This window comes from Emys orbicularis, chromosome 9, assembly GCF_028017835.1.
Source record: "Emys orbicularis isolate rEmyOrb1 chromosome 9, rEmyOrb1.hap1, whole genome shotgun sequence".
NCBI lineage: Eukaryota > Metazoa > Chordata > Testudines > Emydidae > Emys > Emys orbicularis.
In genome coordinates this window covers 71,804,305-71,824,995 of record NC_088691.1, presented here as the reverse complement: position 1 = coordinate 71,824,995, position 20,691 = coordinate 71,804,305, and the positions used below count along the sequence as shown (strand labels likewise).

The window sequence follows — 20,691 nt, the reverse complement described above, 5'->3', positions numbered from 1 at the left end:
TAAACCAATGCAAAAAACAAAAGCTACCCCCACTCATTTTTTGCACCGATGTAAGCATATTGGTTTAAAACTAGTAATTATTGGTCCCAAAAAACTGTGCAGACAAATTCTGAATGTAGACCAGTCCCTGGAGCAGAGGGGGTTTGATTATTTAAAGATTTGACTTATAAAATATCAAAGATAGCTCAGTGTAGCAGTCCAGGTTTTATTCATCAGTCCTGGACAAATGCTCTTCCAGGGTTCCAGTATTTAGAATCTTCAGGGAAGGTTGAAGGGTTGTGGTGAAGAGACTTAAACTATCATTTAATACATACATACATACATACCCCTTCTCTTTATGAAAGGTTTTCAAAATGCAAACCAATGCGGAGGGTTTACGTCATGGAAATTTCTTTAAACAAAGAACAAAAACAAAAGAAGAGTCCCTCAACCAGACACAGTTACACTCTTGCCTGTCAAACCTCTCGCATCCTCAGTTGTTAGCCATACATATTAGGACAGGGGTTCTCAAACTGGGGGCCACGAGGTTATGATGTGGGGGTTGCGAGTACAAACACGAAACAGAGCAACTGCTATCAAACATTTAAATCTAGCGTTTTAGAAAATTACTCGCTTTTCCGTCGCAATGTAGTGTATTTACTTCAAAAAGTATTGTAAACATAAATGCAGCGATCGTTGTTCCTAAACATAATATTTGTATTATCACCAGTTTAAGGAAATTGGACTCTGGGGATTATAGTCATGTGTCATCTTGAGACTAAAAAGATAGGATTTAGACAACATCAGAGGGCTTAATTGGTCAGCAGCTGAAGAGTTGCATTAAACTGCAGACCAATCAGAACACTGAGATCGGCAAAAAGGGACTTATAATTTAACAGACACACAGCAGGGACAAACTGAGGAGGGGCTTGTGGGTGCTATAACCACCCTAAAATTTACCTTAGGTCCTCCCACTCCATAGCCACCCCTGCAAAGTTCAAATGTTACGCAGAATAAGGATGGCATGGTATGGCACTGCCATCCTTACTTATGCAGTTTGGAGTGCTGCTGGCAGTGGCATTGTCTTCAGAGCTGGGCGCCAAGCTAGCAGCCAACGCTCTCCAGCCGCCCAGCTCTAAAGGCAGCACCACTACCGGCAGCAGCGCAGAAGAGTGGCAATGGGGCACAAAGTCTGCTGTGAAAAAAAAAAAAAAGTGATATTAACCAATTTTATTCAGCCGGCCCCCCCAGTATTAAACAGTAATTATTTTTAAAAAATAAAAAACTTTTCTGCTTATAACTATTTGATAAAAATGTGTTTTAGTCTTAATTTAAAAGCAGTGAGAAAAAGGTAAATTCATTTTCAACAACAGAGTTATAAATGCAGCATTTAAAATAATGTTCAATATAAAACATGGTTTTAATTTATAAGGGGGGGAGAAAAATCACACTCAGAAGCTTGCTGTCTGAAAGGGAACATCAATACAAAAAGTTTGAGAGCCACTATACTAGGGGAAGGTGGCAATATGCTCTTTGAAAGGGAGGTGGCAAAGAGACATCAGCAGAAACCACCAACATACATTAGATGGTTAATAAGTAATTGATATTGGTATTTTCCAGATAAACTTTTTGCGGGGGAGGGGGAAGAGAGGAAGAAAAATTGAAGTACCAAAATAGTTCAACTGGACAAAAGAAAGTTTGATTTGGAAATGCTGCCACAGTGCCTCATGGGAGTTGTAGTTAGGATGCCTTATATGCCCCATTCTCTTCTACAGGCAGGGCCCTGGTCAGACTACATTGCCTAAGGTGCGCCAAGGGCCTCCTCTGTTGGTGATAGGAAACAGTACATCATGGTAGATTTAATTCAGCTAGGGAAACTGACCTATAAAGAATGAGGCACTGTGGCAGCATAAACCTCCAAGGTTCCCCCCCCCCCCGAAAGCAGACACTTTCCACAAAAAACCACAACTAATTTAGTCAAGAACCCAGTTTTCCATCAAAAGTAATTTCAACATAAAAATTTTGAGCTGCCCCAATAACTATATTATCCCAATGATTTGAATTAATAGCTACTTATTTACAACCAAAACCCACAAAAGTTTTATTTATGACTGTTTTAATTTTAGTTAAATGTGGAAGTTGCAAGCTCTTCCACCTATACCAGGTATACCTATACCTTTTATCCTCAGCAATTGCAAAAGAATAGAATGACATCCAAGGTAATTCAGAGGCTACCTTCACAGAAGGCATAACTTCTACCACTTATGCCAGTGACTAAGTGACTCATGACTTTCATAAGGCCTCTAGCAAAACTGGCAGAGATTCCAACTTAATAATGGCGGTTTCAAACATTGTAGTCAACTCTTGAAAAAGCAGTCTTCATATGTTTCACAGAGACCCTTAAAACCAGATAAAGCTTGAAATTAGTGCTACAGACCCAGAACATGCTATAGTAACACAGAGGTCAAATTCATAATATAAGAACAAAAGGCATCCAATGAATTAGAGAAAAAGCATTTTCCCCCACAACATGTGCAAAACTTATGGATTGTATGGTAAAGAGTAAGAAGTGAAAAATATTAGTTCATGTGGAATGTGACTAACGCATGACACGCTCCCCAAATTTAGTTGAACCTTTGTAACTTCGGCCCAAACCAGTGATCCACCTAGTCCAGTATTCTGTTCTACAGTAGCTAGTGATGAGAACTTTCAGAGGAAGATGCAGATCCCTTTCCCTCTCCATAGGCTAGATTATTGTACAACAAAAAGTCAACTGGGAAATATTCTTCCAAAAACTGTAAGGTACGGGATGCCCAATTCCTTTCTGACACCATGAAGCACCTGTGCTTGCTGCTGTAATTATGAAAAGTCAGGAGTCAAATAGAATGACCTTTGAGCTGTAGAAGAATTTCTGTAGTCCTAGTCATTTGATAAAGTTTGAACATCGGAGGACGTCTATTCTAGTAATTTATAAACTACATGGAAGAATGCTGGATAGGTCTCTCAATAGCACGCTGTAGGAATTTTTTTTTTTTTTTTTTTAGTATGAAATGGAGAAAAGCAAGTGTGTACTTTGATAGTCTTTGGACTTCCTGCATGATGCCACCAAATGTGGGATTAAAGTATTATTAACAAATTTAATATGTAAACATGGAGAACGAAAGCCACTAGAAACATAAATGGAGGATGTTACATACAAATTTCTTTATGTGGATGGTTACATGCTTGTTGCATGCACCCCAGAGATCCTCTAGTTCACCAATAAATTGAGTGGTTTTTGGAGGGGCGGGGGGGGACAACAAAACAAAACAAAAATCACCACACTCCAAGGTGGCACTAGAGAGCACACACTAGACAAAGTGATCTTAACACTTAGGGACTAAAAAGTATGAGCACACTGACACCGATTCCTTTCATGCCATACTTTCCAGCAATTAACAGAACAGAAGAGGGGGCTTGGAATGAGTGAAGAAAAGGTGGTATATAAAAAGAGGTCTTATAAAAATTCAAATACATTGTGCTTCTTAACGTATTTGTCGCAATCAGTGATAGCGAATCTGGGTTATGCAGCAACAAGTAGACTACTCAATGTAATGCCCTAGGAAAGCTGAAAGTTTAAATTGTAATATATTCAGTTCTCCCATTGGGTACTTAATCTAGTCCTTTATGGTGCATAAATAATTATTTCTTAGGCTGTCTCTACACTGGCAGAGCATTTTTGCCCAGAGTTTGGTTGCTGATAAAAAAGCATTTAAAGAAAATTGCTGGTGTGTGTTCACATTGTCTTCCAATGGCGGCACAGTACGTTCACACCTGCGGCACTTGCATCAGCAATGAGAGCAATCCCACAGTGCAGCTCTCCCCCTTCTGCCGCTAGGTCTTCTGGGAAGGTGGAGGGGGATCGCAGGGCATCATGGGTCTGGGCTCACTGCGCCATGATGCACTGCTCAGGGACGCCCAGAGGATTCAGGGGGCCTGGGGTCTTTGGCGGCGGGGGTCCTTCTGCTCCGGGTCTTCGGGGCACTTCGGCAGCTGGTCCCGGAGCTGGGGAACCCCTCGCAGCCGAAGACCTGGAGCGGTGTTCGGCAGCACTGAAGGACCTGCCACCGAAGACCCACCGAAAATTCTCGTGGGGGCCCCTGAAAACTCTTGTGGCGGCCCCTGCGGGGCCTGGGGCAAATTGCCCCACTTGCCCCCCCCCCCCGGGCGGCCCTGGCACTGCTTTCTGTCCCAGCATTCCACATGCTTCCATATTCAGTTCATGGCATTTTTCAACATCCCTTGTTTTCTGCTTGCCCCACCACAGGAATGGATCCCACACTGATTTCCACTAGCACATCACGAATAGCAGTGGAGTTAATCTTGATGTTACAAAGGCAATGGCAGTCACAGTTGCTGGACACTGTGTCCGACATGGAAAGTAGCAACATTAGATTGCTTTTGGCATTCATGGAGGAGCTGAACACAGTGGAATGTTGCTTTTGGGCTCGGGAAACTAGCACAGAGTGGTTGGATTGTATCGTTATGCAGGTCTGGGATGACGAGCAGCAGCTGCAGAACTTTCAGATGTGGAACTTTCCTGGAACTGCGTGCTGAGCTTGCCCCAGCCCTGCGGTGCGAGGACACCCAAATGAGAGCTGCCCTCTTGGTGAAGAAGCGTGTGGAAATCGCAGTGTGGAAGCTGCCGACTGCAGACTGCTACCAGTCAGTCGCAAACCAGTTTGGAGTAGGAAAGTCAACTGTTGGGGCTGTGTTAACGCAAGTGTGCAAGGCCATTAAATCGTATCCTACAGCGAAAGACCACGACTCTTGGCAACATGCGTGAAATTGTGGATGGCTTTGCAGCAATGGGATTCCCTAACTGTGGAGGGGCGATGGTCTATGCCTGCCATCTAATTCTGGCACCAGACCACCTTGCAATGGAGTACATCAATCGGAAGGAGTACTTCTCCGTGTTTCTGCAGGTGCTTGTGGATCACTCTGGGCGTTTCACTGACATCAATGCAGTGTGGTCCGGAAAGGTGCCTGTAGTTTTAGGAACATTGGCCTGTACAGAAAGCTGCAAGCAGGGACTCTCTTTTCAGACCAGAAGATCACTATAGGAGAAGTCGAAATGCCCATAGTGATGCTGGGAGACCCTGCATACCTCTTAATGCCATGGCTCATGAAGCCGTACACGGGAAACCTAGATAGTAGTAAGGATTAGTTCAACAGGCTGATTAGGTGCAGAATGACCACTGAACATGTGCGTGGCCGATTAAAGGTGCGCTGGCGATGCTTACGTGGCAGGTTAGACCTTAATGAGAAAAATACTCCCACGGTTATAGCTGCATGTTGCACACTGCATAATATTTGTGAAAGGAAGGGCAAAAAAATTTACACAGGGGTGGACTGCCGAGGCAGAACGCCTGGCTGTTGATTTTGAGCAGCCAGCTACCAGGGCGATTAGAGGGGTGCAACGTGTGGCAATAAGAATCAGATGCCTTGAGGCAACACTTCGAAGATGAAAACCAGTAATGTTTGTTGCTATGCTTGGAACTGTAATGGTTAATTAAATTTGGTATGCCAGGAAGCAGTTGTGATTGAATCCTAGGCCTTAACAATGTAAGGAATTGATAAAAGTGCCTGTTGATTTGCAGGTGTCATCTGCTATTATAACTTGCATGGAAAAAATAAAAAGTGCTTAAAATTCAAAGAACTTTGCTTTTATTGCCAAATAAGCCACAACACACCACCACACGCGCACACAGATTTTTGGTGGGGGAGAAGATACCGGGGGGGACTGACTTTCAGAGCCGAGCATAAGTCCAGCTTTCATTTGAAAAGCTGTGTGCGGGAGTGTAGTGTAGAGGAAAGCGCGAAATGCCAGAAAGCGGAAAGGAATGCGCAGGGGGAGTTTGTGGAGCACATGAGAAAGAGTTCTGAATGTGCTGAAGGGGAGGGCGTGCACACATCTGCTCAGTCTGGACCGTTACAAGAGACTGGAGCATGTCAGTTTGATGCTCCAAAATTTATATCAGCCTCTCCGTGGCATCCCTATTGTATGCATCATTTTATTTTCTTTCCTGCGTGTTGCTTTCCCTCCATTTCTTGTATTCAGTCTTTTCTGCCTCTGACTGCAGCAGCACCTCCCAGAACGTATCTTCCTTGCTTCGTCTTGGGTGTTTTCTTATCTGGCACAGATGCTCTGCTGCTGTTGGGGGGGCGGGGGGGGTGGACTTCTCAAGGTCATGTCTGGAGAGGCATAATTAACAACAAACGGAAGCACTATTGTCAACGACACACAGAGCATTGAAACACTACATTAAAATACACAGCTGGTAACATACTTATCACTTTCTCTGTGACCCTAGGCAAGCACCCATGCGGGAGAACACCCCAAGCATGGTGAGTGAACCCAAGGGCAGGGGCATTGTTCATTGTAGAAAAGCAATGTGAAAGGGTCGTGGGGCACTTATGGGGGGGCAACACTTTAAATTTTCCCATCATTTTCCACAGGTGGGGTCACTATGGAAGATCTCTCACTCCTGAGGGTAAGCAAGGAAGCAAGGGTGCATCTGCTACACGCTTGTGGCTTCCGCCCCAATCGCTATGCTGCTTACCTGTGTGCAGCTTTGGGCCCTGCCCAAGTGTCTCTCAATAGGGGAAGGAACAAAGCAATTCTGCCAAGTGCATCAACTCCCTGTTTCGCTGTACTGCCTAGCTGCATGGGGAAGTGCCCAGCACACAGAAACACAGCCAGCCTTGTATATTTCTCTGCCCTCTCCTCTCCTTGTTCTGCCTCTCCAGAGAGCAACTGCAGAGACTGGCTAGACACCTCTAGAGTAGGGAGCAGCTCCTGACTGGACGCACCACTGGGCAACCCCATCGTGGGCTTCACAGCTTCTCCAGCCTCCACCTCTTCATTAATGACTTCCTCCTCTGGGTTAGGTACACTTTCCACTGGCTTCAGACCTGCCGAAGTATCCACAGTTCTTTTGGCGGTGGAAGTGGGGTCTCCATCGAGGATAGCGTCCAATTCTTTATAAAAATGGCAAGTCTGGGGCGCAGCACCGGAGCGACAGTTTGCCTCCCTCGTCTTGTGGCACACGTTCCTCAGCTTCTTCACCTTTGCTCTGCACAACAACATGTCCCACTCAGATCCCTTTTCGCACAAGCTGCACACAAGCTGGCTGTAGGTACTGAAATTCCTATGGCTAGAGTGCAGCTGGGACTGTACAGCCACCTCTCCCCAAACACTCAGATCCAGTAGCTCCACAGTGGTCCAAGTGGGAGATAGTTTGCTGCATGGAGCCGCCATGGTCACCTGGGAGGGTGCGATGTGAGCCCTCTACATCGAGCAAAACAGGAAGGGGAATTTTGAAATTCCCAAAGCTTTAAAGGGGGAGTGGTGGAAGGTTGTTTAACTGGGGGCAGAGTTGAAACTGCTAACCAAAGTGGTCAGGATGGGCATTCTGGGACACCTTCCGGAGGCTAACAACAGCGCTAAAATTAAGCACGGTGTCTACAATGACACTACAGCGATAAAACCTTGGTGCAAAAAGCCTTGACTCTCATCGAGGTGGGTTTTTTTGTTTTGTTTTTTTTAAAACAGCGCTGCAACTGAGGAGTGTCGTCGCAAAAAATGGCTTTGCAGTGTGTACGCCTCTCCTATTTCATTGCCAAAAGCTGCCTTTTGGCAAAAAAGCTTGGCAATGTAGACCAGCCCTTAGAATTAGGGGCTCATATACATTAATTACCACATAATAAAGTGAACTAGTCTAAAATGAAGATTAAGGAGCCAATCATGTTAAATATGGCTTTATATTTCTTGCCAGATACAAGTGGGTGAGAGAAGAACAAAAAAAAAACAAAAAAACTAATCATTGCAGCTGTTATTGGTGTGTGCTGTATGCAGTCCAATTACAATTGGAATGACAAACTTACTTAGCAACAATCCACATTAAATTTCCAATGAACTTTGCGTACATTCAACAGCATTCATGCTTGCTTTATTAGCTTTTAAACAATTCAATACTTGTTAGTCTTTGCTTTTTTGTCTCAATGTGCATTATATTATTTTCTGTCCAACAATACCTTTCCAACCCACATACAAGCAAAGCCAACAACTACCAGGCACAACTTGAGTGACTTAAATTTTTATAACATGCCCGTGAAAATGCACCCAACCGTTTCACATCTAAGTCACAAGTTAAGATGGATTACTCATGGATTTGGCCTTTTCAAAGAGCTGGACAAGGCTATCATAAATCACTAGACATCGTTACAGGTCAGGCATTTCCTTTAAAAAACAATATATTTTTGATTGACAAATTGAAAAGAATCATTGTTCAGCCACAAAGGACAATAAGAGAAAGTGCCAAAAGACAGATTTAAACATTTACTTGCCCTGATTTCCAGTAAACAGGTAGAACTGGCAAAGTTTTTTGGAATGGAGTGTTTAAAATTAGATGTCTAAAATCTTTGACATCCAACTTCTAATCAATTTTGTTAAAGAGCCCTGTATAGCAACAGCATTGACACAAGAAACTGTTCAACGATTTTTCCTACACCATGAAATTATTTCTTCTTATTTCTGCTTTCAAGATGTACATAACCTGTGCTACTTTGTGCAGCAAATTAGGCCAATAAGTAAGCTTTTCAATGGGGCACTCCAATTTGCTCCAGAAATCAGACAGATTCTGGACTACTTTATATCTCAAGTGGACAACAGAAAACAAAATGCTTATTTAACAAATTAAGTATATTTTAAATTGTACTATTATTTTTTTTTGTTTTTTATAAAACATTAAAGCACTATCCGAGAGATGCTCTGTAATCAACATTTATACTTCAGCTAAGTTTACTTAACTTTGACTAAAAGACATCTACTCTTCTTGATACTTCACTGCTAAGGACAAGCTACTGTGTCTCTAAGGCAACCTGAAACTAATTTACCCAGTGAGGCCTTCTGGTTTCTGGAGCAGCTTTAAGTCAAAGAAGCATTTTGAACAGGGAACAATACAATCAGTACAGTGATCACTGTGTTATTTGTTTTGATATTAAATTCAAACTGCTTATGTTGTCCCATTCAATTTTCAACTTACTGAAGATTTTTGTATTGATAACAATACAAATGCAATATAGAAGCAATTAAATCAGGTAGTGGGGTTTGATGGTTTTGGCACCTTAAAAGGGAGTTTAGTATTATGGGAGAAACATATTAGCTGTATATTTCTGGTATAGTTATCTTTATGTAGTAAAAGAGCAGCTATTTGCACCTCTTAGCCACTGTTGCAAACTTTGGAAAACACTGCAAGTGTGAACAGAATATAGACCAATGAAAAGTTTTCTTGGCAATCTTAGTAATTTAAATGAAACTCAGATTCTAGAACATAATGCTATGAACAAGAGGGTGGTATCTGTAGCAAATTCCATGATCACGGTTTTACACTAATCAGAACATTCAGGGCCCCAGCTACACCCTCTGCACCAACACAAACCTACAATATTTTATAACTTATTCAAGCCCTGACCTGAAGATTTGTGAAACTGTAACACTATTCTGATTTAAATATTTGATTTTAAGCAGTTAAGAGCCAAACAATTTCATAATTAGACTAATAACTTCAGATTTTGTTCAAGTCTGTCTAGAAATGATTGCTAGTCAAACTCTTCAGCAAGTGCTATGTATCACTACAAAAAAAAAAAAAAAGCAGCTTTTTAAAAGCTTTTCCTATTTTCATTCTTAAAGCTGAACCGGATTGTCATTAAAGAACAACTTATTTCATGCTTATGTTTTGTTATAAAGGATGACCATTTTTAGGGCTGTCAATTAATCAGTTAACTCATGTGATTAACTCAAAAAATTAATCATGATTAATCACAGGTTTAATTGCACTGTTAAACAATAATAGAATACCAACTGAAATTTTTTATAAATATGTTTGAATGTTTTTCTACATTATCAAATATATTGATTTCAATTACAACTCAGAATATGAAGCGTATAGTGCTCACTTTATATTATTTATTACAAATATTTGCACTGTAAAAGTGAAACGGAATAGTATTTTTCAGTTCACCTCATACCGTAGTGCAATCTATCGTGAAAGTGCAACTTACAAATGTAATTATTTTAAAACCTAACTGCACTCAAAACAAGGTAAAACTTTAGATCCTACAAGCTTCATGCTTCCGTACATGCTTCCATGCTGATGACTTGTTAAAAAAAAAAAAAGTGTTAATTAAATTTGTGACTGAACTCCTTGGGGGAGAATTGTATGTCCCCTGCTCTGTTTTACCTGCATTCTGCCATATATGTCATATTACAGCAGTCACGGATGATGACCCAGCACATGTTCTTCATTTTAAGGACACTTTCCCTGCAGATTTAACAAAACGCAAGGGAAATACCAATGTGAGATTTCTAAAGATAGCTACAGCACATCCCAAGGTTTAAGAATCTGAAGTATCTTCCAAAATCTGAGAGGGATAAGAGGTGGAACATGCTGTCAGAAGTCTTAAAAGAGAAACATTACAGTGCAGAAACTATAGAACCTGAACCACCAAAAAAGAAAATCAACCTTCTGCTGGTGGCATCTGACTCATGATGATGAAAATGAACATGTGTCAGTCCGCACTGCTTTGGATCATTATCAAGCAGAACCAGTCATCAGCATGGAAGCATGTCTTCTGGAATGGTGGCCAAAGCATAAAGGGGCACACGAATGTTTAGCATATCTGGCACATAAGTACCTTGCAACACCGGCTACAAAAGTGCCAGGTGACATTGTAAATAAGAAGCAGACAGCATTATCTCCTGTAAATATAAACAAACTTGTTTGTTTTGTTTTTGAGTGCAGTTATGTAACAAAAAAACCCTACATTTGTAAACTGCACTTTCACATTAAAGAGATTACAGTACTTGTATGAGGTGAACTGAAAAATACTGTTTATCCTTTTTACAGTGCAAATGTTTGTAATAAATATAAAGTGAGCACTGTACACTTTGCATTCTGTGCTGTAATTGAAATCAATATATTTGAAAATGCAGAAAAAACATCCAAAAATATAATAAACAATAGAATAGACTAACAGTGAGATTAATCACAATTAGTTTTTTTAATCTTGTGTTTAATCAATTAATTTTGTTTGACAGCCCTAATCATTTTAAGTGACTTGCCTTGTCAACATTCTCTTGAAGCATAAGTAAGTAGCCTCTAATCCAGTGGTCTCCAACCTTTTTACGCACAAGATCGCTTTTTGAATTTAAGTGCAACACAAGATCTACCCTGCCCCTTCCCCGAGGGCTGGGGGTGTGGCAGGGGGTTGGGGTTCGGGAGGGGATGCGGGTTCTGGACTTGGGCCGAGGGGTTCAGAGTGCGGAAGGGGGCTGGCTCTGGACTGAGCCTGGGGCAGGAGAGTGGGGTGCAGAAGGGGGCTCCAGGCTGAGCTTGAGGCAGGGGGATGGGGGTACTGGCTCTGGGAGGAAGGGGTCACGACTGGGGCAAGGGGTTCAGGGTGCAGGAGGGGGTATGGGGTGCTGGCTCTGGGGAGGGGCTCAGGGTGCGGGCTTTTGCCGGGTGGCTCCCAGTTGGCGGCGCAGCAAGGCTAAGGCAGGCTCCCTGCCTGCCCCTGCCCCACGCCGCTCCTGGAAGGAGCCAATGCACCCCTGTGCCCCCCCCCGGGGGGGGGGTGGCTCCACGTGCTGCCCCTCTGCAGGCACCACCCCCGGAGTTCCCATTGGCCACAGTTCGCCGTTCCTGGTCAATAGGAGCTGCAGGGGCAGTGCCTGCAGGAAGGAGCAGCATGCGGCGACCCCTGCCCCTCCCCCGGGGCCACAGGCTGCTTCCAGGAGCGGCAGGGAGCCTGCCTTTGTGGCAGTCCCACTGCACCACCAGCTGGAGACTGCGATCAACTAGGAGAGTCTTCAGGATCGACCAGACGATTGCGTTTGACCAGTTGGTGACCACCGCTCTAATCCATAACGCTGTAATACTTCCACTGTGGGCTCCAATAAGTTCTCTGCCCCCTTTCTTTCTGCTACCCTTCCTCCCCTCAAGGGCTTCAGGAACTAATTTTACCGACCTGTTTTTACTGACTTTTTGTAATGTGAACTATAGATATAAGAGCATGCAACAGATTTATTCTGTTTAAGATTCTTTGTCTTCAGACACTGGTGATGTCTTCAGTCTCCATGGATGGAATTTACTGGGCATGAAAATAAGGGTGCGTACTGCATCTCTCAGGAACACACAGCAGAAGGTAATAGAAGTTGCAGCATAACAGACTGACATACTTCAAGCACCTGACTAGACTTTCTCCAAGCCAAGGGAGGGGAAATGGACACCTAAAAAGAAGGGTAAAGGTGCTAGCTGTATGAACCCAGGTCTCTCCTGGTTAGTGAATAGTGCATTAATTGATCAAAATCACAATGTTTTCCCATGGTAACTGAAAGAAGTTCTCTTTTTAAAAATGTCCATTTAGAAGATTGAATTCTTCAGTCTGCTTTTGGGCTGCAGCACTCATATGTTCTCTAGAGAAATTCTTAAAAATCAAATATTGGAACAAATTAAGTCATTCACCAAACATTAGGTATTCTACAATAAATAAGCACTTACTTCATTTCCATGTTTCTGCAGAAATTCTATTTCCTGTTGCGTGAATGTGGTCATGGAGATAGATTTAACCCTGTGGGGTGGATTTAAACCTCGCCTAAAGAAGTAAAACAAATGTTTGTCAGTATTCTGAAAAATCAAAATGTAATACCTCTTCTGTATTTCCAATAAGCTACAACAATTTAAATTAAAATATGGTTTCAAGAGCTGGCCTTGGGAAGATATGCAGTGAAATTACAACCAATCAATCTAGTGAACCCTGAATGGTACTGTATATTAAATATACTACACACAAACTACATTAAAGGAATGTTAAGCCTGCAAAGTTAATCCCCAAAAGTTTGCTTGTACAACCTTAATTTTGCCTCTTTGTTAATTACGATAGGTTTTTGTTACATAACTTTTTTCCTACAGTCCAAGTCTCCCTCCCTCAGCGCTTCATCCAATCTCAGTGAATTGCCCCCATCCTCTTTCCCCTCCATCCCGGCTTCTTCTCCCAGTCCTTGCCCAGCCAGTCCCAGTTCTCCCCCCTCCTTGACAGATCTTGCTCTTTTGTCAGATCTTTGACCTCTCCCCAACCCTACCACTAGTCCTCAGTCCCAGTCATTTTGCCTATATAATTTCAGTTTCTATCCCCATCTGCCAGTCTCCCTGCCCACCCTGCCTTTGCTCCGATTTAGTCCACCCTCCATCCCTATGACTGGCCTTATCCCCTTTGCATTCAAATCCAGGCAGCTTCTTCCTTCACACTGCCTGTGCACCAGTGGGGGAAATATGAGATCACAAGAGAGGCACCCTACTTTCAATTCCGGTGCCCAGACCAAGATCCAGCACAGCTACAATGGAAAGTCTCATTGAGCCCCAAACTAGAACATGCTCAGTGCCAACAGAATCTGAGAATTTAGCTGCTAGAATTAATCTATACTGAGCATGTGTAAGTCACAATTTTTCAAAGGCTTATAATTTGGCCAAATTTGAGCAGATTTTCATTAAAACAGCGAATGGCACATTCCTGACAAAGGCTACACCCCCGTCCCACCAATTTTCAAGTCCTTGCACCAAAGCATGGGTGCACTAGAGCTGCTGAAAGATACCATCACCAGAAATTTTTAACATAAAATTACACTTTTCCCCTAACTTTGTTCTCCAAAATGGCTGAAATTTCAGAAAGATCAGCCTTAGACAGTCACCTGATATGGAAAATTCCAGCCCAAACAGTTAAACGCTGCCATAGTTACAAAAAATTGAAAACAGGATCTTATAATGGGGAGCATCAGGTAACATTAGTAACAGAAAAAAGAACAGGAGTACTTGTGGCACCTTAGAGACTAACATTTATTTCAGCATAATTTGTTAGTCTCTAAGGTGCCACAAGTACTCCTGTTCTTTTTGCGGATACAGACTAACACGGCTGCTACTTTGAAATTAATAACAGACGTGCTACAAACCCTACCAGTAATATTATAGAAATCAGGTTTAAAAACAGTTATGGTTTTGCAAATAGGGAACAATCATTTAAACTAGAGCAGTGGTTCCCAAAGTGGGGTTCGCAGAACGTTTCAGGGGGTTCGAAAGAAAAATTTCATTAATGGCGGCCAGAGGACTCTGCTGGGACCCAGTTGCAGGGCAGACAGCCCGAGCCCCAGGGAGAGCGGGGCCGGGTAGTTTGAGCCGGCAGCCCGAGCCCGAACCCTTCCCTGTCAGGGGGGGAGCCGGCAGCCCGAGCCCTCTCCTGTCAGCCAAGGAGCCGGCAGCCCAAGCCTCGTGGAGAGCGGGCAGTTTGAGCCGGCAGCCCGAGCCCCTCCCCTGTCAGCGGGGGGGCCGGCAGCCCAACCCTTGGGGAGAGCAGGCAGTTTGAGTCAGCAGCCCCAGCCCTCCCCTGTCAGCGGGGAAGCCGGCAGCCCGAGCCCCAGGGAGAGCGGGGCCGGGCAGTTTGATCCAGCAGCCCGAGCCCTCCCCTGTCAGCCAGGGAGCCAGCAGCCTGAGCCTTGGGGAGAGCGGGCAGTTTGAGTCGGCAGCCCCAGCCCTCCCCTGTCAGCGGGGGAGCCGGCAGCCCCAGCCCCAGGGAGAGCGGGGCCGGGCAGTTAGCCCGAGTCCCGGTGGTCAGTGGGGGAGCCGGCAGCCCGAACCACAGCGCTCCGCGCAGGGCTGGCAGCCTGAGCCCCAAGGAGAGCGGGGCCGGGCAATTGGGGCCAGCAGCCCGAGCCCCGCACCCGTCAGCGGGGGAGCCGGCAGCCCGAACCCCAGCCCGAGCTCCAGGAATTTGCCAAATCTCATCTAAAGCCAGAACCACAGCCCTCCTTGTTACCACCAGCCACAACCTCACCCTAAACTAGAGGTGGGGGAAAAATACCAAGCATTTTTCACAGACAGTTTTGAATTTTTTTCACATTTTTCATAATTCCCCAAGAAAAATTTACAAAAAACTGAAACGGAAAAATGGTCCATTTTCAAAAACTGTTTTCATGAAACATTTTCTGATTTTTGAAAACCAAAAATGAATTTATTTTTATTCGAAACCTTTTTTTTTTTTTTTTAAACAAAAGCCAAAAAAACATTTTACGAAACATTTTTGGTTTCTGCTTTTTCTATGTTCGTTAAAAAAAGTTTCAATTAAAAATATTTTTCAGAGGTTCATAGATTCCGGGCCCGGCAGTTGGGGCATCCATCACACTGAGAAAATTTAAACTTAAATCCCTGAAAATATACATTTTTAGGAGGGGGTTCATGAGATTTCACAATTTAGTGAAAGGGGTTCGCGGGCTGTTAAAGTTTGGGAACCACTGAACTAGAGCCTTCTAATGTAATGTATGCACTGGATATGCAAGTGTTAAAATGCCTTTTGCTTTAGCTACACTGCACTCTTGCATCCTATGCAATAATTTACACTAATACAGAGACTGATCTAAAAATGATGTTGCACAACAATAGTTCAGAGTGAAGCTCTGAATGAGGTTTTGGTTTGTAGGGTAGCTGATCACCTGAAACAAGGTTTTGTTAACATTAGTTTAGTGTTTTTGCTGTTGGAGTTCCAGCTGCAAAAGGACACCAGCCCCATTGAGGAAGTGATTCAGAGGTAAGGAGCATAATACAAACTTCTAAGTACTCCTTGAGTGGCTACTCCTAGAGGCTTCTGGCCCCTTTTGTTCAACTTTATTAACTATGCAACAGTCTTGAAGGACCTGACCCAAGTTATGTAGGGTTACCATACTCAAAAAATAAAAAAAGAGGACACTCCACGGGGCCCTGGCCCAACCCCTTTCCCACCCCTGGCCCCGCCCCAACTCCACCCCTTCCCCGCCCAACTCCGCCCCTTCCCCAAAGTCCCCGCCCTAACTCCCCCTCCTCCCTCCCAGACACGCGAAAAGGGCTGCCCGAGCGCTACCGGCTTCACGGTTTGCCGGGCAGCCCCCAGACCTTGCGCCCCGGCCAGCGCTTCCCCAGCGCAGCTGGAGCCCGGGAGGGGAAGCGCCCAGCCGGGGGCGCAGGGTCTGGAGGCTGCCCGGCAAACCGTGAAGCCGGTAGCGCTCGGGCTTCGGGCAGCCCCCATGCCTCCGGACCCTGCGCCCCCGGCTGGGCACTTCCCCTCTCGGGCTCCGGCTGCTGTGCTCCTCCACTGACTCTTCGGCTCTGTTTAAGAGCCGAGCTGCCCGAGCGCTACCGGCTTCAGGCAGCCCCCATGCCTCCGGACCCTGCGCCGCCGGAGCAGAGCAGCTGAAGCCCGGGAGGGGAAGTGCCCGGCGGGCGGCTGGGGTCTGGAGGCAAGGGGGCTGCCCGAAGCCGGTAGCGCTCGGGCAGCTCGGCTCTTAAACAGAGCCGAAGAGTCAGGGGAGGAGCAGAGCAGCCGCGGGAGGGGAAGTGCCCGGCCGGTATTCTCCCGGACATGTTCGGCTTTTTGGTAATTCCCCCCGGACGGGGGTTTGATTACCAAAAAGCCGGACATGTCCGGGAAAAACCGGACGTATGGTAACCCTAAGTTATGAGATGTCAATCCAGCTTGAGGGATAAGTTCTGTTTTGCCTAAAGGAGTCATTAGATGGGGGGAGGGGGCAGGCAGAGAGGTTTTGGGTGGAATGGAAGTTACTCAGGGTTTGGGGGTTTTATATTATATATTTGTGCTTGTAGTCGCTCCCATTTTGGGGATAGATGGAAAAAATAAATAGAACATTTAAAACATTAGCCAAGATGTAGATATGTCAGTATTATTAGTTTGGTATAAAAAGGGAGATGCCTGCAAAAAATCCTAAGAATTTACCAATGTGGGGCAATTTCTACTAATAAAGGTTAGCTAATAGAGTTTATTATTCATTTTTGATATTTAAAACTGGTGTTCACAAAACCTGGCACAGGCTCCTTTTAAACATTTTTTTTTTTTAAATCAAGTAACCCCAGTTAAGTATTAGACTGTAAACTCAATAATAGTTCCCCTTATAAAGAAAAATCTTATTTCCTTTGACCACACTGGAAAAGATGATTGATAAAAAGCACACACACACACACAAAAAATCAGACGTTCCAAAGAATTTTTTTTCCTGTTAGACCTCTCTCCTGTAAGGATGAGATTTCACTTACTTTAGCAATTTGGGGTTGAGATGCCTAATTTATTAAGGAGCTTAACTACGGATTTGGGAGGCATCCACATTTCAAAACGCCTGCTGGTTTTATTTTGCTGCAAAACATCAATGTGAGTCTTACCAAGAGAATAAACAATTTACAGTTTAATTCCATACCCAATTACATTGAACTCAAAATACATCTACAGTGTTAAGGGAGTTTCTCCACTCTGAGAACTAATCCTAATTGTGTTGAAGTAAAATATTCACAGCTCCCCGGAATGATCATTGTATCCCACATTTTGGCTGCAGAGGCCCCAAATTAAGTTCAGATGATATTAGGGATTAGAAGATCAATTTCCAACTAGCAATTTAAATATGTGTTGCCATAAAGTGAATAGCTTCCCCAATATACTAAACCAGCGGGTTCTCAAACTGTGGGTTGTGGCTCAGGTTACAGACCCCCTGTGTGGGGCTGAAGCCCTTGGGCTTTGGTTTTGAGCCCCATATACACACCCTGGGGCAGTGGGGCTTGGGCGGGCTCAGGCTTGGGTCCCTCCTCCTGGGGTTGTGTAGTAATTTTTTTGTCAGAAGGGGTCACGGTGCAATGAAGTTTGAGAACCCCTGTACTAAACCATTCTCATGTGCTTCATCAAGTTTCAGAAGTATGATATACTCAGTTGTTTCAAGAAAGTGATCTGGCAGTCTTTACAAAACAGTTGAAGTTATCAGAAAACATGTTAAGCTTTAAAAAAAAAAAAAAAAAGAAGAGGTGAAGGTTGGGGATGCAGGACATTTTATACCCTACAATAGCCCCCAGTTACAGATCTCTAGTTTCACAAAACACACCCACCCACCCACCCACACACACCCCACTCACTTTACTTCCTAGTTGGAAATAATTCAAGTTGGTATCTGGGAAAAAAGAGGGGATAAATATTGCTCTCTCTTTTTACACTATTTGCTGAGACGACCAATCTGAGGGAATGCAATTGTACACTCAAGCCATTCCAAATGTTTGAGGTCCAGCTGACATGGGCAAGAACGAATCTTGGGCTTGCATGGCTGGGCACACATTACAACAGGAAAAAGTGGGAAATGTGTTCAAGTGTACACATTTAGCTGTAGACCTGCAGAGAGCTTGAGTCACTTCAGCTCTATTCATGTCCAAATACCATATTAACACAGCAAACTCATCTACTTCTGTGATTACACTAGCATTTCTGCCCTTCATTTTGGTTACCATTGCTACAAGAATCTCCTGCAGTCCATGAAAAAAACCAAGACTAGTCCAAAGATATTTGGACTAATTATTGACCAGTTATCGTCAAAAACGGACAAATATTTTAAGCACAAATTAGAACAGTAACAAAAAAAACGTTAGAGTTGGTGGCCTCCAATAGGCCTAGCCTTAGATACTTTTGCTTAATTACAAAAACAAAATTACTGAACTGCATTATTTTAACTAGAACAATGAAAAACAATGAAATGAAGTTTAGAAAATAAAGAATAATTATTTTTACAGGTTAGCATTTAAATGTAATGGACTTCAAGACTGAAAAGTTACAAAAGAAAAATTAAACTAAACACACAGCAACTATGCAAGAAAAACAATCATTTTGAAATGCACTTATGCAAGGTAGGAGGCCAATTCTACAAGCATCTTGCTTTTTGCTATTTTTCTTTACCAACTTCAATTGCTTCATCTACATCTTTGTCATCAAATTCGTCAGCATCCCCCTCTTCCTCTGGTGATTACTGAGTCATCTTTTCAGATGCCATTTTTTCCTGTAATCTTAAATTGTGATTCAGTCACCAGCTTCCCAACAGTAAAGGTCTTCAGTCTATTTCTGGTTTTTGAATGGACAATTCCCCAAACTGACCAATTTCATTCTACACATGCAGCAGTACACAGGCGTGTTAAAAAATTTCTGAAACCGTAGCCAGAGTGCAAGGAGGACACCCCTTTCCATCACAATGAAGGAGCAAGGTGTTTTGATTTAACTGCTGGGACTGCACTCCACATTGCTTTGCAACTGAACAGGCCACTTCTTGCTTTATAAATTTGCTACCTCCATCAGAACTGTTTGTTCGTTCATTTGGAAATTCTTTAAACATTTCAAACAGCTATTAAGAGGTCACAAGCTGAATTACATTAATCTTCAGAAAGGGCTTGCCCTAGAAGCATGGATCAAGAGGGTAGGCAGCATTATGTGCAGGAATGATCACTTGATTTTTTAATGATATTTTGTCTATAATCTTTTTCTCTTAGATTTGTGTAGTGGTCTGTGAAAAGAACAGTCCATTTACAAAATCTGTTTCTTAATATTCAGGAACCTGTTCTTGGCTTCAGACAATGTAGAACTATCATTTTCCATATTCTGAATGGACTGAGCTACAGTTCAAGCAATAAGACAAGGGGGATATGACCCCACCACTTCAACAGAGGGCTGACTGAAGAGTCTTCTTGCATATCTGAAGTTCTTTGAGACATTTAACAGAAGATAACCTTGTTGTGCTCGATGGGTTACTCAAGATGGGTAAAACTGAATGCTTTACTAAAATTAAACAAGTACCATTTTTCAGTGTGTTTCTGAAAAATTTCACAATGCTTTTCACTTTTGTCGTGTCAGAGAGCTTTCATATCTTCAACATCACCAATGAAAAGCCACATTGTAAGGACAGAACATCCGTCATACGGGTTTGGATACTCATTTATCAACGAAGCCCAAGCAGCTTTCATATTAGCCACATTGTCAGTCAACTGAAATAACCTTCTGGGAACCAATTCATTGATTATATTTTTCAACTGGTCACCAATTCATTGGGCTATGTGCTAATCCTCAGTTGTGCATCAGAATAACTCCACAACTAGTGTTTTATTTATCATGAAGTTGATGGTACCCTCATTGTGAATACTGCTACATCCATCAGACACCAGAGACAGCTTGTGCAATATGAACATCAATCCTCTCTTTCACATAATCTGCTTTGGCATTCGGAAGAGTTCCTTTAAGCCATTTCCTACTGGGTACTTCATAAGTTGGATGCAATTTACAAAAATTTCTAGCTTAGAAGATTTTCAACTATAAGAAATGGTGTATTGCTGGCATAAATACCTCCGGCAAATATATGATCAAGTTGGTTCTTCTGGTCAAAGGATAGTCTCTCTGAAAAAACGTGTTAATTCCAACTTGATGAAGATCAGAAGACTTCCCAGGAGGAAGAGTTTTCAATGCTGAAACTTATTAGAAGAATTTAAATGCACTTATGCTAGGTAGGAGGCCAACTCTACATATGTAGTGTAGACGTAGTCCAAGATAGTTTTTGGAAACTACTGATAGGATATGACTGTTAAATATACACCCAGAGATTCCACACCAGTGTATAAAACTTAGTTTGGAAAAGACTGATCGATATCTCATATAAAAAGTGCTAAATAAAAGCACATTCTATATTAAACATGGAATTATAAAAATGTGTTAAATGGATGATTTAAACAAATATAAAACAAGTTTTGAACTGAGAATGCATCTTAGAATTAAAGTTAATAAAAAAGC

At 43.2% G+C, this 20,691-nt stretch overlaps 1 protein-coding gene across 7 annotated transcripts in view; it reads right to left on the bottom strand.

The window, feature by feature from the left end:
- AGFG1 (ArfGAP with FG repeats 1) overlaps positions 1-20,691 on the bottom strand; it is a 75,802-nt gene that overhangs the window by 42,806 nt on the left and 12,305 nt on the right. For all 7 annotated transcript variants that reach the window (XM_065410276.1, XM_065410277.1, XM_065410278.1 and 4 more), the window contains exon 2: positions 12,582-12,675. In XM_065410276.1, the coding sequence (XP_065266348.1) occupies positions 12,582-12,675 (94 nt within the window). The remainder of the gene's footprint in view (positions 1-12,581; positions 12,676-20,691) is intronic.